At 33.9% G+C, this 17,846-nt stretch overlaps 1 protein-coding gene across 1 annotated transcript; it reads left to right on the top strand.

Moving 5' to 3' along the window:
- Nucleotides 1–1,394: 1,394 nt before the first annotated feature.
- LOC134233470 (uncharacterized) lies at nucleotides 1,395–10,173 on the top strand. Its single transcript, XM_062715438.1, has 5 exons — nucleotides 1,395–1,625; nucleotides 4,198–4,683; nucleotides 6,717–6,971; nucleotides 7,311–7,550; nucleotides 10,151–10,173. The coding sequence occupies exons 1-5, from the start codon at nucleotides 1,550–1,552 to the stop codon at nucleotides 10,171–10,173; spliced, it is 1,080 nt and encodes a 359-aa protein (XP_062571422.1). The 5' UTR covers nucleotides 1,395–1,549.
- Nucleotides 10,174–17,846: the final 7,673 nt, after the last annotated feature.

The following is a 17,846-nucleotide window of genomic DNA, read 5'->3' as shown; positions in this document are numbered from 1 at the left end:
TCTGACACAATTTGTGACGCTTTGCGTGGCCACCTGCGAGTAAAGGCCATTAGACACGAGTGTTAACGCTTTGTTGCGGACAATCACGCTAAATTACGAGTACCTAAGCTTGCAAAAATAACGGGAAAATTGAATGCGTTTCTTTCCCGATTGAAAAAAAAATTCTGAGTTTTGGAAAAATATTTTAAAGGTGCCACATAAAACAGGTACAAAATAGAAAGAGAGGGGATCCTATCTTCTTCTGAACTTGAACGGGTTCGATCAGAGGCAATATCAGTGAAAAAAGATAAGAAATAGTTATACTGCTGCTTTTGCTGTACTTTGACCGCAATAACATATGACCATAGTTACACTACAAACACCACGTTTATGCAGTTGTCATCAACCTTTACTTTTGCCATTATTATTGATTGTATGTTTATGTTCTGTTTAATTTTCAATAGATAAAATGTAATGGACTCAGTATAGCCAGATTTTTATATGTCTGTCGGGGTACAAACATTACTCAAAGCGTGATCTATCTTGATCCTGATAGTGAAAGACATTGCAATGAATATGTTATTCTAGATCGTACATTAGCGCAAGAGTGCGCAATGAACGTATTATATCGTATGAGTACGTATTAAAACGTAGGATATCGTTTCTAATCGAGAACTCGAATCGTGATATTCGTGACAGATCGAGGTCCTCTATCGACTAAATCTTGATAAAATCTATTGGAACGTAATTTATCTTATCCGAACGGCAGTCAGATCGTCAGAGATCGCATCACATGAAAATTATCCATCGCAGGCATAGCGCATAAAAGCGTAACGAAACATGTGAAAACATACCTATACGCATCCCTTCGTATCTTGGAATAAAATTCAATAAAAACTCTGCGATCAACTACGATTGATCTATCGTGACGTGCATAACTGACCGCACGACATTGGGAACGTAGCATAAGGAGTAAAATTAACCTTGATATTAGTTTCATTTTATCTTGGTTTTTAGTTGATTCCTAGATTTCAATTTAATATTAAGATTAACTTTATATTAAAAGAAATTTAAACTGACCGAATATACGTAATTTATTCGAGTGACATAGCATCGTTTTTGAGAGTTGGGAGTTGAAGGCAGCAAGAGAAAAAAAACCAAATACACTAAATGAAAAGAAAGTTATCAAGAAAAAGGGGAAAATATTTGCCTAACATACCACTTGTGTAGATGGGGATTAACACATATAGTTATGTTTGAAAAAATGGGGGGGGGGGGGCTCCCTCTCTTTGCTACGTGCCAAAATCAATATTTAAGCTGTATTCATACTATAATTTTTATTATATAAGAACATTTCAGTTTAAATGATTATACATGTATGTATAACAATATATTTCTTTTTACAGTGAATATTCCAAAAAATAAAGTAAAAAGCGGTAAAGATGAAGGAAAAGAATTTCTAACGGATCTAAGAAGAGAAGGGGAGGCTGTACATTACAGAGGAAGATCACAGGACAGTGTAGATCACGTGACGTGGCTCTGGAGATACGGAAATTTGGAGAGACCAGACATGGTGAGATCCTGCATAGGTCTACATCCACACTGGGACATTTACATCATCGACAACAAAGCTTACAGAAAACCAAGTAAGAAAGGACGTTTGATTTTCTAGAAAAAATAAAATTAATGTTATTTCTGTGAATTGGGACATATTTGGGACATATAAATCTAATTTTAACTTAGTTCATTATATTTGTTTCCCGTGACCTTGTATAGAAAGGTGATTTATATGCAGTTTGCCTATTGCCCAATCTGTTCAGTAACTATTCTGAATATTAAATATTTCTTAATCTACATGGAATTTTATTCAAACATAAATTAAGTAATGACGGGTGTCAATTTTTCTGCTTAAAGAAGGGAGATGTTTGCTTTTCGTGGAGATCAAAGTTTTTCTTTACCATATTTTTCTTTCAAAAACTGCCATTCACCCTTCTTCAACTTTACCTAAACTGCAACTGTGTGTAAAAGTGGGGGGAGGGGGGTAAAAACGTACGTCCCACTGTTTTTACTTGATGTCTATCGTTTTAAAAATAAGTATGGGGGCTAAGCATTCCCCCTTTCTAGTCTCTTGTTCCGACATAATATTTGTTTTAAGTAGATCTTTGTTTTTATGCATTTTGTAAATAAAAATGTCAGTCAAAGAATCAGTGTTTTTCTCACCTTCCATTTCTTTTTTAATGTTGTAAAACTTGTGTAAAGATTAATCCAAATTAAAATTATTTTCCTTTCTCTTTAACATGATTTTCATTTGCTTATTTTCCTATTGTATGTAAGTGTACATGTATCTCCAGTGATTTATTGTGAAATGTGGTGAAAATGTTTCAGGTCGCATTTGCTACCTGGTACTGCTCACAGGGTGGCCGGCAGGAGTTACATGTATCTCTCCAGAATACTACGAGTTATCTAGCGTGACAAAGAGATATACATGAATTCCTACCCTCGTTTTAATAGATTCGCCTTAATCCTTCCATGGACCTGTTGAATACAAGTAGAGTTGAATGCTATTATACCTTAAAACAATCGTTTCAGTTTTTGAATGCAAAATTTAGATCAACTTTATTTAAACAAGAAGCATGTTGAACTATTAAAAAAATCCAGCTTCACCCCACTTCATTGGTGGGGTGCACAACTGGTTATGAAGTTGAAGTGTATTTTCTCTTCTTTACTCTGATCTACATCTGGGTATCAAGTAGCTAAAGAAAGCATCCTAAGTGTTAAGTGCATAATTGTGATAAGTAGTAGTAGTAGTGCCTCTCTCAAAATTGTGAATTTCATGGCCACTGGTTTAAAACACAAACCAAATTAAATTTTCGGACAGTTGTTACATGAAAAGCAGGTGACCTATAAGGCCCGCGGACCTCTTGTTCAGGGTAGTTATTTTTTTCCCTTCCTGTTCATATTTTTATCCAAAAGTATGCTATTTAGTGGACCGGATGTCTTCATCTGTGTCTCTATTTGAAGGGAGGGGGGCTACAGAAACATGTATTTGTTAATTTGGGAATTGCATTTTACCATTGACAAATACAGGAATGTGCTGAGGTGAATTTCTTGGGCACAAAAATTACAGACATTCCTTTAAAAACAAAAAAAAATATAACAGAAAATTAAAAAAAAAAATCTCGAATTCTTAAACTTTTAGGAGGGGGGATGTTACGATGATCCATTCTTCCTTTTTCTGCAGTTTCCACGAATCCTACTCAACATGTGTATGCTCTCCAGAACGATTAATTATTTTTATTTTTTTCCCTTTTATTTCCTCTCCATTTTTCGTATTCTACATCAATTTGCTTTATGCAACTCAAAAAAAGGAGAAATAAAATTAGGGAGAATACAGTTCCGCTCAATTTTGCTCACGCTCCACCTAAAAATATCCCAGTCAATAAAGTAATAATATTGTTACTTAATTGTTAGCCCATTAATATTTTTTCGCCAAAAAGGTGATCCCCCCTACTCCAGGACTCTAATGCAGACGCTCGAACCACTGCGCCTCTATGTCGATGAAAGAAAAACGTCAATTTATAGGTATTATTAAAAACCATTCTTTACAGGTTTGCATTCGCATTTCAGGATTATATTTAAATTAATAATAAATCTAAATGAATAATAAATATTTTCATCTTTTTAACCTCATTGATTTAGTTGTGATTCAAGTTGAAATTTAAAAAAAAAAATGATTGAGAGGGGTCATCGTCCTAAAACAGTAGAACTGAATACATGTGCGGATCTAGAGGGGGGTGGAGGACTCCCAGGAATTTGCAAGTTTATTAAATTTATATACTATATCAAGAAAAAAGTTACTTTGGACCCCCTTTGGAAAAAGCAGACCCCCCCCCCAGTTAACGCGAATTTGTGTTAAATTGATGTGAAAAGTCAAATGTTTGAAGCATTTGAAGTTATCGACTACCCCTTCCCCCTTTTGTGCGAGTCCCCCCTTTTTTTGTTTTTCAAGAAGTTTCTGGGTTGGATTTTTTTTGGACTGGGGTGGACCCCCTTCCCCCTGGAAAAATATTTCGGGCCCGCGCCTTGAATGCAGGTACATGCAGTGAAAAGGATTGAAGTAGTTAGACTGGATATTAACATTTTATTAATACAATTAATTTTATTAATTTATTTGTATGGTGATTTATTATTCATTTATTAATCTATTTGTCATTTCAGGTAAAATCCATAGCTATCCGGCAGAAGTCAGATGCCAACTGTATTGTTTACTTATATCTGAGAAATATCGGATTAGTTCCATTGAACAATCATACAGAATCATAATGGCAAAAGTCAGACAAAGGTATTTCCCTGATATTACTGATGACGGCAGAGTAGATCTTCCTGATGGAATCACAGAAACACGTGACGGTGTGATAACCTTTATATCAGACGACATCCGACATGACGTCATGTACGCCTTTGTTACGGAGTGTCTGGTGGAGGACAGTGATCTGGAGTTTTTCCTGACCACGGCGTCACGTGACGTGATATCAGAATACTGCCGGTCCTGGGATTATGAGAGGAGGGAGGGAGAGAGATGTCTGTTTGTACCGGACAGACCGGAGAAGATGTACGACCTCTTCATAGACAAACTACAGCTGGACATCATCAGACACTGTACCGTGTCTGACAGGGGGATTCATGACATGATCAGTACACGTTGTGAGTACCGTTTTACCTCTGTACGATATATATAACAAAACGGAATCTATTGATTTTCACTTTTTTCAATAAAAAAAGATATTAACATGATTTGGTGCTTTACTCTAATATTTTGTATGCTTTAAGAACTTTCCTTATCATCAATTTTGCAAAAAGTAGGTCTTTTAATCGTTTAAATGTACCTGAAGGAAAATATGAGTACATACCATGTAAATACTTAAAATACTTAATAATTAGAACTGTTACAGTATTTATCAAGTGAGTGCTGGAATATTAAAGTGACTTAAAAATGTCAATATTTATTTATTTCGTAATGCAGTGAAACTCGGTTATAACGAAGCCATAGGGACCTTAGAAATCACTTCGCTATATTCGTTTTTTCGTTATAACCGTACAAGAAATTCTTTAAATTTATATAGCTGGGGATCCAAAATGACTTCGCTTTTTCCGTGTTCGTACAGTGTACTAAACGAGTTTTCCTGTATTTAATATATAGCTTCTAAATCCCTTTTTTTAGTACATGTATTAAAGAGAGATTTCCTAGCAAGAAATAAATATGTGCATGAAATGTTTTTGTCAAATATGATTTGCTTAATTTCACGGAAGTTTAAAGAAAAAAAGTTTCTTAAACTTCTTGAAAGTATGCATATAAATATGTAATGTTCCTAAGAAAAGGGTCTAGTTAACCTTATAAAATACTAATTTATTGCCACTAGAGATCATATATCTAGGATATGGGCTGAGGAGGCTGGGAGTTACATGTATACCGTCAAGAGTCATGTTATCAGGCCTAAGTCCCTAATTTTAACATGTTTTATTGATGATTTTGATACATGCATTTCAAATAATTCAATGTCACACAATATAGATCAAACTCATACTGTCTAGATCATTCTAATTCTGATCCGATCTTAAACGAATTCAAAAGAGTTTGCCATTGCTGTACATGTGTGTACATTTTATAAAATAAAATTATTGTATATAATATTACATTTAAGATCTGAGTTGCATGCCTTTTTGCATACCTATTTTTCAATTTATCCAAGAAAGGATATAGAATATATAAGCACAGAGTATAAATGTAAAAAAAAAGTGCAATTATTTTAGGATTTAAACAGAATAAAAATTCAAAACCTACAAGGCATGTAGAAAGCATTATTTGCTGGGGAAGAGGGGCGGGGGTGCAGCCATGCATACATTTTCAGGTTGGGGTACTACATACTGCCAAAAAATTACTGGAATCAGACTTCAGAGTTCATCAGAAAGCAATCATATTATAGATACCTTTTCCATATAGTTTTCAATTTTTCTGCAAAATATTGGTTGGGATACCCTACCCAATACAATTATCCCCACCCCGTCCCTGTAACCAGATTTCCTACATCTATGCTGAACGGCGTCAATAAAGCACCAATGCTTCAATTTATTTTACCTTGAAAAAAGAAAATATACTGAGGAGTTTTATCTCTCTTTTGCCCCAGTTTGTCATTTAAACTAAATGGAAAATACCTTTTTTTGTTCTGATTTATTTCTTTATTATCACCCCCCCCCCCCGCTTTTCAAGCGGGAGGGTATACAGTAACTGGGATGTGCGTCCGTCCGTCTGTCCATCTCTTACGCTTTGGGGAAGTCATCTTGTATCCGCAACTCCGCTTATACTACTGAATTAAATTTAATGAGACTTCGAACTTTCAGATCATCTTTATAACATAATGTCACTGAGCACCTCCTTTTTTTATTTTTTGATTCGATACATATTTTTGGTTTCCTGTAGCAAACCATGATGGACGCTGCCATTATATTCTTATTAATGACGTGAGGTGCGGTGGCTTCAGAATAACATGGGACACAGCACCCTATTCCTTTTTACGCGTTAACGTAAAACAATATACAGATTTTTGGGTCCCCATAGCAAAACATGGTCATGATATTGTAATCATATTGCGGGCGGCGGTAACATTTAGTGACTGTGAGCTCATTGATCACCGTGCGTCTAGTTCTAGTTTGATACTGTTGATTATTTTATGATACAGTGGGAGTCCCGAAAGAAATACTACGATGGGACCAGAAGGCCAGAGAGCGGTATGTGGAGTACGCTAAGAGAGGAACACAGACAGTCCACCACGCCCGGGGGATGATTGTAGGATGTGCTGGGGCTGGGAAAACTACCCTACTTAAACGTCTGCTTGGTAGTAGTGGAGAAGAGATTAAGGATGTAAAATCTACGGAGGGATTGGAGGTGCATGAGGAAATATTTGATATATGTGATGAAACAAAATCATTAAAAGGTATAGTTAAAAAGTTCTTTTTATTTTATTTAAGTTTATTTTATTCAATCCTACATCTTTATATTGAAAAAATAATTACATAGGCTCATTTTATTCTCAAGTCTCTAATAATGAACATTACTCTATTTTTGCACATCTTTCATTGAATTCATAATATTGTTGAAATATCATATAAAGTCGAGTAATTATGTATTGAATATAAACCATTATGAGTAAAAATGGTAAGATTGCTTGTCGGCAATTCCTATCACCCCAAAGCATACACTTTTGTCAATGAAAAGAAATGAGAATAAAATAAAATCAAATTATCCTGAGAGTTATTTTTTATATTTTTTCTAGCAAGAAATATCAACACAGATGATAAAAATGAAGAAAGTTTTGCTACAAATATAAACTCAAAAACCTTGACATTCTTTGACTTTGGAGGACAGTGTGCGTATTACGCCTGTCACCAAATTTACCTGACCAGGAGAGCTTTCTATGTCGTGGTGGTGGACGCCTCTAAACGTCTTGACCAGAAGGTGGATAAGGCAGTGTGTGACCAAGATGGTAGTGTCTTTCATGGATGGACGTATGGAGGTACATGCGTCAATGATATGTTCAGGATGTCTTATTTGTTCGACGGTTAATAATTTGATGAGAATTTGATGAAAACAAGTGCATTTCTGAAAAAGGGTATTAAGAAATAATTTTTAAATTTCGAAATCATTCCTTCTTTACCTTACCTGAACTTCACGAAAATCAACTACTGTCTGATGTCTGTTTTTTTAATTTATCCCATTATTCAACTCCTCCTCAAGAACCATTGCACCAATATTAACCTAACTTGGAACATTTAGGGAGCATCTTCGAGTTAAGGTGACTCTGTTTCATTCAAAATTAAGATAACACCGACTACCATTTTTTTTAATCTTTACAGTTCAACCGCTACCAACTCCTGTAAGACAGGCATTTGATTCATATTTAAAGTATGCTTCTTATTTGAATTCAAAATTAGATTAAATATAAATGACTTTACCTATGATATATTGATCTTTTTTAGCGTACAGCGGATTTTTTTTTCTACAACAACTCTAATCAAAATTCAAACCTACACTTTTTGCCAAATAACGTTTACTATAGTTTACTATAGAACCAATGTTAAAACTTTGGAATTTTGATTTACATGTACTATAGTGAAAACTTTTGAACTTTGATCTACTACAATGAAAACTATGGACGTTTGATCGAACTTTATAATACTATAAAACACGTCAAACTATGTTTTTGCTTCCCATTCCATTTAAACTTTTTAATAATAAAACCACTTTCTACTTTTTCCTAACCACAGTGGTCAGGTGAGCGATGTGGCCTATGGGGCTCTTGTTTCAGATATATTCAGTTAAGATGATAAGCATAAAGTACATTTGTTAATGTAAAAGCTGGTAATAAATATGTTTATTTTCGAAGGGCAGTTTTTGATGTGAATACTAGTGCAATTTTACGAGAAGCGCTGACGTTTACTGTTGATAGCTTTCTTTTACACTAGAACAATGTAAGAAAGCATTTTTTACGTTATAACAAGCATTCTCTGTAAGCACCAACGAATTTACTATAGGGCTTGGAAACGACATATCTCGGATTTTGATGAAATTTCCACCATTGGTGTGTCTTGGTACAAAACTAGTAAATATGGTGTCGGAAATTCCACACGACATTCACACCTGCAATTGGTTGCCATGGAGACGGATCCATTGAATACGGCCATCTTTTGCCCATTTTGACAAAATGAAAACATGAAAATTGAAGAAATGTAAATGAATATTTATCGGTATCTAATACACTCTTGCAAAAATCATTGGATCATATGAGAATATGACCTTTTAAGGTACACAGGGCATATAATCGTTTATTCTAGAAATATTCCTTCTGTAAGAAAAACATGCAAACTGACATGATTCCTAAACATTTAAAAATGGGGAAATTAGAATTTTTAGAGATCTTTGAGGCTAAATAAGAAAAATTGTCTGCGGAAATTTCCCAAATCTTATGTGTGTAATTATACTTGGGAATAAGTAGTTTCATCACATGAAAAAACATAAGTGGGCTTTTGATCCTATTTTTAGTAACATGTATCTATTCATACATATTTTAGAAAATGTGAAAAATCTAATTTTGGCAAAGTTTAAATTGTCATTGCTGCATAATTAGAACGTATGTTGTAAAATTTGAGATTTTAATTACAAGAGGTGGACACCATTACTTGGTATGGATAATTGTTGAGGGGAATTCCAATTTCTATTTTTAGTATCAGGTGGCTAATTATATAGATATGTCTCTCAATTTTAGGAAAAATGGCATTTTTGTTCTTTTTGGAAGCTTCATATAAAAAGTTCCAACAAAGATGAAACTTTTTAAAATATGCTTTCAGAATGTACATGTGTTTTTTAAAAAAAAATTGCTACATTATTGAAGATGGACTCTTGTATCATTTTAAGGAAACAATGGTCTAAAAATAAATTAATTGTTGAGGCAAATTCCCATTTCTATTTTTAGTATCAGGTGGCTAAATATAGATATGACTCTAAATATTAGGGAAAAAATTAGAATCTTTTTAGAAAATGTCTTTACAAATATTCAAAGCTTTCTACAATATGCCTACAAAATAAACACTTGTTTGTACAATAATTGCTACAATATTGATGATGGACTTTTGTTTCTTTTTAAACCAACAATGGTCTAAAAATAGATTCCTGAAATAATCGAGAAAACGTACATTATTGCACTTTTTCTGGCACTTTGTAGATGTCATAGATGCATAATTAGGAAGTATATTGTAAATTTTAAGATGTTAATGACAGAAGCTGGCCACAATTTGCTAGTTGTCCTAATTCTAGTCTTTGACAATGTACCTATATTTTTTCTTCAAGTTTATTTTGTCCAAAGACCTTTGATTTTTTAGACGATCACTCAAAGAGCTTATTCTATATGGCAGTTTCTGTGGTCTGCATATTTTTTTTTAAGAGTCACCATATTTCAAGAACTTTTTGTCCTTATGTGTCAAAATTGTCACAGAGTATCTAAGGATTTTTTTTAATATCAAACAGGGATTTTCTCTTTAAACAAGAGGAGATACTAGGGAATCTTATTTCTAATAAGGTTAGATCTTGTTAAAATGTCATTTCACTGATCTGTTACAGGGTTACTCTCAGATGGCTGTTGAAGCCCTCTGGTCTCTTGTATAAGAAGGTACGGTTTGAGCTTCATTTTGCCCTAAAAAAATAAATGTTCTTCAAAAATTGTGAAATTGGCTTTAACAATCACGGTAGCTCAGTCGGTAGAGCGCTCGCTTCGTGATCGGGAGGTTGTGAGTTTGTATACCGGCCGCGACTGAGCCAGTCGATAAAATGGGTAGCAACTGTTCCTTCGCCATGCGCTCGGCACTTTGAAGTGAAAGTTGCGGGTCCTTTGGATGAGACCTAAAAAACCGAGGCCCCGTGTCAGCGGCAGGCGTTGGCACGATAAAGATCCCTCACAGCTCAATGGCCCTGAGTGTCGAGTAAAGGTCAAAATTTGAAGCCCTTCACCGGCATACGGTGACTTCTCCATATGAGTGAAAAAATCTCGAGATGGACGTTAAACAATATACAATCAATCATTTAACAATCATTGAGTAGATGAATTTGATAGATCATTAAAGAATTTGACACGAAGGGGGTTGTTCTGGATATATGACGTCATTTATTTGGTACACTTCTACATTTAATGCAGAAAAGCTTCAAAATGACTCATTTTTGTGCTGGTTTTCCTTTAGCCACCGTCGCCCTCTTTAATTTTTTGATATAGTTTTGAAAAATCACATATCTATTATCTCAAAATCTCTTTTGACAAGAGTGGCAGAGTTTGTCTTCTGAAAGAAAATATTCCACTGAAAATTGATGTTTTCTGCAACTTTTTAAGAAAATACGGAAAAATACATAAGTTAATGACTTCTCAGTTAGCATTTAAGAGGTAATATAAGAAAACGATTTGTGTATATTTACTGCAGGGAATTCTTATGATTTGGAAAGAGTGAATTTTGATTTCCTATATCACTTTCACATTTTAAACAAAATATAGCATAACATAGGGCTTATTTTGTATTGAAACTGTACATTGTTCTGTGTTTCTATAAATAGAACTGGAAGTCCTCCTTGATTTCAAATATAAGTAGAACTGAAAATGAGAATCATCATTGTTTTTATGCTTGTTAGTTAACGGTAACTACCGGTAATACATATAGGTTATACTTATCAGTCACATGATTATTTATTTTACTAAGAAAACTTTATTATACACATGATGACTGCAATTTTTCAATTGTCAACTTCCCGTATTAATATAGTAATATACATGTACATATACATACTCTTATATGTGGTTTTTATGTCACAATTAATTCGTGACGTTAGAACATTTTCTTCCTTTGAAATTTGTTAAAACGAGGCATTCAATTGACAAACAAGTTGATGAAACAAGCATACATTTTGTAAAGTCTCATTTGAAGTTATCATTTCCCAAGTTAAATGGTCGATGCAATGAATCTAGATATATAGGTAAATGCAACTTATCATTAAGTCAAATACTGACTGACGTTTTACATAATAATTGTTAGGCCATTATCTACACACGAATCGTCTACGGATTTTTGGGGTTATTTAATGACAAGGAACTCACTGCGGATGTGACCAGTCGGGATACTCACTCCTACATGACACCTAATTTAATGTTTTGGGAGGTCTATGTTTGCTCTGCATACAATTTGCATTGTCTTAATAGAATTTGAGCTTTAATATTAGTTGTTATCACCATATTCCATTTCGTTTTCATCATTCATTTAGTCTACAAATTTTACATCAAATTTATACTCATTTTGTGACCGGGGTGATAAGCGGTTTTTATGGATAAACTTTTGCATCATTCTCGAAGACACCAAAATCAGGGGCCAAGAAGTGTCTTATCCTATCTTGTCCTTTTTATTTTCTACCTCATATATTGAGACGAATCAAAGGTTTATTTTTGTGCTAAAAATAGGAATGGGAATTCCCTCGAAACATTTTAAATTTAGTAATTTCTTTCTAGTGCTTGACAGTGACATTATGTTTGTAATAATGAGAATTCAAATTTTCTATCAATGTCTTAAACAGTGCAAAAATCTATATTTTCTGAATACCCCAAATGAGTCTACTTTTAGACAACTGTTGTTATAAAAATAAGAGAGAGTCCGTCTTCAATAATGTGTCAAATATTAATTTCCCAGATGTTCTTGTTCATAACATATTGTATACTGCAGTATATTTCGTAAATATGTTATCAATGAAGTTTCTTTAATCCTTAAGTCATTTTTCTTCTTTGCTCAGAAGTTTCTACATACATGTATGAGTGGATGTGCTGTAAATAGAAAAGAGAGCCCCCGTTCAGATAATGTGCATTTCACTAAATAGTTTTGAAGTATTTGTCATTCACACAATGTCTTCCCAGGTATAACATTTATTTTTCTTTCCAACATTGCCTGAAAAGGTACAATAACCCATATTTACTTGATTATTCGAGGAATCTTTTTAAACCATTGTTGCTATAAAATGAAACAAGAATCAGTCTTAAACATTGTATCATTTACTGTACAAACAAGTGTTCATTTCGAAGGCATTCTGAAGAAAGCTTTATATTTAAGGTCAGATGACACATTCCTCAAATATATGTTTTGTATATCTTGGTATTACATCAAAAATCATTCAAATTTGTCATTCTCTCCTGGTTTCTACATTGTTTTCAAAATATTTTGAAATATAAGTACACCAAAAATTGCGTTATTTGCCAGTTAGAAGATAAGCCATAAGGGTTATATAAGAAATACGACCCTATGATATCTTAGCCAAATGCCTGGTAAGGTACCCCAATTTTTTGTGAGGAAACTTGTTTGAGTACCTATACTTCAATGACAAATTCTTAGGAAAAATTATATATTTTTGTGGAACGTGTCGTCTGTCCTTAAGACATTTTGTAGGAAGATTTAAATTAGCAAAAAACTGCCATTTTTCCTAATATTAAGAGACAAATCCATATTTCACCATGTGATACTAAAAATAGAATTGGGAAACCCCCCTCAACCATTGTCCACACTGACTATTTGGTGTCCAGCTATTGCCATTAACATCTCAAATTTTACAATATATTTCCTAAGTAAGCAGTAATGGCATTTATAAAGTGCCTGAAAAGGTGCAATAATCTACATTTTCTCCATTATTCGAGTAATCTATATTTAGACCATTGTTGCTATAAATGAAACTATAGTCCATCCTTAATATTGTAGCTATTATTGTACAAACACATGTGTATTCTGAAAGCATATTGTAAAAAGCTTTATATTTGCTAGGACTTTTCATATTATGAAAAATGCCATTTTTACTAATATTCAGAGACATATCTATATTTAGCCACCTGATACTAAAAATAGAAATGGGAATTCCCCTCAACAATTATCCATACCAGGTAGTGGTATCCAGATCTTGTCATTAACATCTCAAATTTTACAAAATACTTCCTAATTATGCAGCATCTACATCTAAAATGTACCTGAAAAGGTGCAATAATCTACATTTTCTCAATTATTCGAGTAATCTATTTTTAGACCATTGTTGATATGAAATGAAACAAGTGTTCATTCTCAATATTGTGACAATAATTGTACAAACACATGTACATTCTGAAAGTATATTGTAGAAAGCTTTATATTTCTTAGCACTTTTTATATGAAGCTTCCAATTAGAACAAAAATGCCATTCTTCCTAATATTCAGAGACATATCTATATTTAGCTACATGATACTAAAATTAAAAATGGGAAACCCCCTTAACCATTATCCATACCAGGTAGTGGTGTCCACCTCTTTACATTAAAATCTCAAATTTTACAACATACGTTCTAATTAAGCAACAATGACTATATAAACTTTGCCAAAATTTGATTTTTCACATTTTTCTAAAATATATCTATTTATAGATAAATGTTACTAAAAATAGGATCAAAAGCCAACTTAATGTTTTTTCATGGGATGACACGTCTTTTTCCCAAGTATAATTACACACATAAGATTCTGGAAATTTTTCTTATTTAGCCTCAAAGATCTCAAAAAATTCCAATTTCCCAATTTTTCAAATTTATAGAAACCATGTCAGTTTGCATAACCTTTTTCTTACAGGAGGAATATTTCTAGAATAAACGATTATATGCCCTATGTACCTTAAAAAGTCATGTAATCATGTGATCTAATGATTTTTGTTAGAGTGTATAAGATACCGATAAATATTCATTTACATTTTCTCAATTTTCATGTTTTCATTTAGTCAAAATAGGCCAAAGATGGCCGAATTCAATGGATCCGTCTCCATGGCAACCAAGTGCACGCGTGGAAATTCCGACACCATATTTACTAGTTTTGTACCAAGACACACATACGGTGAAAATTTCATCAAAATCTGAGACATGTCGTTTCCAAGATTTTTTGGTGCTTACAGAGAATGAGTGATAATTATTTAGCTCGACATTAAATACATACCACTAACAGGTTATTACAAAGCGTGAATCAGTTGCCCTTATGGAAAAAAACAACCACCCTACCTTCAACCACCGGTCTTCACATGTTAGTGCCCCTAATAACATTAGGGACACTACATATGACCCTTGAAAGGTGTTTTTATCTATGATCAATTCCGTAACTCGATACATGTTCAGGTTTAAATGTCAAGTAAACCGTCAACTGTGAAAGTCAGTGCTTTTCGTAAAAGTCCACTGGATGCCTGGTTGTTTGTGACTCAGGCTGTATCTGTATCAACATTTCTATAGTTATCGTTAGAGGACTTAATTGTGTTTGTCTATATTCTGCCAATATTTGGGGAAAAAATGCATCATTTCTACCTACATGTACATATATATAAGTCTTACCAATGTATTCGGAACCTTTTTATTTTCTGTGTTCTACAAATAATAAAGCCCGAAGAGTTCAAAGTAGCTCTGGTAGGGGTGTTGCTAAAACACGGAACAGAAAACGGAACGCAGAGCTGAACGAAAAACAGAATATATTATTTTATATTAATCACTTAAAATGCACATTTTTTATCATAAACGTATTCATTTAAAAACCCCTTTTATTTAAAACATGGCTTCAATCTCTTATTCACAATAATCGCGGACATAGCAATGACGTATAATCGAATTTGAAAGTGTGTGTGGGGATTCAACTTACTTGAAAAGAGTTTGACAAGCAATATTTTGTTCCTGAGGTAAGGGTACATGTTCTTAGTCCAACATCTTTCAGTACATTTTTTTACAAACAACTGAAAATTTACAACATGAATTGCATTACCAAATACTGTTGGGTTTCGATGAACATATCAATAGTAAAAAGGTCTGGAGCTAATAACAAACGTGGAAGGGCGGACCTTTTGCAACTTTTCAGACCTTTCGAAAGACTAAAAAATAAACTCAAATGTTTCACCAGTCATATTCACCCTTCTCCCCCCCCCCCAACCTTAAACACGCACGCATGTATATGTACTACATACAATTTATAACTTTATCAAATGTCAAGATGCTACATTTTTAACACATAAAAGTTTTCCAACTATTTCTATCCAGAATTGAAATAGATAGGAAGGTACTCTTTTTTGTATAAAATTTAAACAACAAATGAACTTTACAGGTTAGTGGTTTTTATCCGAGCTTGCCCGAAGGATATGCTCTTATCGTTCGTTATCTTAGCATTTTTTTTAACATTTTCATTCTCTTTAAATATGTTTTGTGTATCAAATATATCCTTTTTTTTCTAAACAAAATATTTTTATTACATAAATATATTATATTTATTGAAACCTCAACACTTTGTTAATTAAAGTAGTAAGGAAGTGTACAAAACATTATTGAAAGACATTGGAGTGGGAAATGATTCCCCTCCCAATTCATATACCTGCGTTTTTTTTCGCTTGTCACATTCTTTTCAGATAATTTTAATATCCCCCCCCCCCCCCCCAAAAAAAAGGTCATTCTCAATTCTACTGATGTCACTGCTATGTCAGCAATTTTTGTGAATGATTAATATGGAGATTACGAGCAGTATTCTATATCAAAAGTCTATAAAGCAATAAAAAATAGGAGCAGAGCAAACAAGGACCTCAAAAACGGGGGATCAGGTACCATGCAGGAGTGAGCATCTCCTGCCAACTTGTCACCCTCGCCATGTATCACTTGTCATAATCAGGAAATAACGGGGAAATCCGTCGTCAATTCAGTGTACGAATGTTGTCACAAAAAGTCGTAGACAAGGTGAATTATTAAGTATTTGAAAGAAAAATGATTTATTTTTTCTTGTCAACTTAAAAAACAACATTTATTTGTCTTAAATATGAAGTTTTATAATAATAACATAATAAATAGTACATTTATGTAAAAATAAAGAAAGTATATAAGTGTAGGTCGGCGCACGAACAAGAGACGTAATTAACGTCACTCATAACGTCATGTAAACTCATGTTCACTCTTTTTCAAAGTACTGGCCCTTGTGAGCAATACACTTCTCATGGCGTCTAACCCATTTTTCAAACACTGTAGAAAACCATTCTTTTCCCAGGGATGCATTGAAATTTATAACTGCCCTTGTAATTTCTTCTTCTGAGTCAAATTTATATCTTTGTAATGTTGCCTTTAGAAGCGGAAAATACGCAAAGTCCAATGGCGCTAGGTCCGGACAATAAGGTGGATGTTGAAGCCTCAAAAATCCAATCATATCAAGTTCTAAGTGAGTATTGGCTGAAGTATGTGCCGGGGCGTTGTCATGGTGATAGATGATGTTTTCGATATTATCTTTTACAGTGGGCCGTTTTTTCCTAATCGCGTGAAGCAAATCGCGGCGAAGTACCTTAGAATAATAGACCGAGTTGACAGTCCTACCTGGCTTCACAGCGTGACTTAAGATCACCCCTTGTCTGTCCATAAACACCATGTACATAACCTTTCTCATAGATTTTGTAGACTTTGCTTTCTTAGGGGGAGGTGATCCGGGAGTTTTCCAAACACTGGACTCTCTCTTTGATTCTGGTTCAAAATAATGAACCCAAGTTTCGTCCATTGTTATTATTTTATCAAGAAAATGGGGGTCTCTTTGATATCTCTTCAGAAACATTTGGGAAGCTTTCACCCGTCCATTTCTTCCTTGGTGATTAGCCGTGGAACTCACCTAGCTGACACTCGCTTCATGCCTAGGTCATCCGATAGGATCCGGTGAACTGTTGTTTTACTTAAACAAACAACGTCTGCAACATCACGGATTGTTTGACATCTATCCTTATCAAGAACGTTTCTCACCGTTTGAATTTGGCAATTATTATTGTGTTTCTTTGGCCTTCCCATTTTTGGTGCCGAGAAGACACCCTCTTTGAATCATTTATGCCACCTGTACACAGCTGCTCTGCTGATATTCCTGTGTGTAATTGATTTCCATCTCTTTTTTTGTCTCAGAGAGGGACATACCACGTTCACCGCAAAATTGTATAATATTCCAGTGCGCCGGATATGCGTATGACGACGCCATTTTTATGCTTTTTCAGTTCAGGTACGCTTTGAAAATTGTGTCACCATTCCTCCGTTTATGACGTCATTTACGTGAAATTTCAGTATATTACGCGGAATTTTTTCCTGATTAAATTGATATAAATTTGAATTCTATATTGCTCATTCTGTTAAAGAAAGACATGTAATTGTTATAGTGACAATAAAAATAATCCCGAAATTTTAGCGTGCGCCGACATAGCATTTCTGCCTTCTTATAAATCGCAATAATTTTAAAACTATACACGGTTTTTG

Source organism: Saccostrea cucullata, unplaced genomic scaffold (assembly GCF_032062105.1).
Source record: "Saccostrea cucullata isolate Sc308-1 unplaced genomic scaffold, CSIRO_AGI_Scuc_v1 ctg3354, whole genome shotgun sequence".
In the NCBI taxonomy this organism is placed as follows: domain Eukaryota; kingdom Metazoa; phylum Mollusca; class Bivalvia; order Ostreida; family Ostreidae; genus Saccostrea; species Saccostrea cuccullata.
The sequence above is the reverse complement of the archived record's forward strand: the minus strand, read 5'-3'. Positions and strand labels throughout refer to the sequence as shown.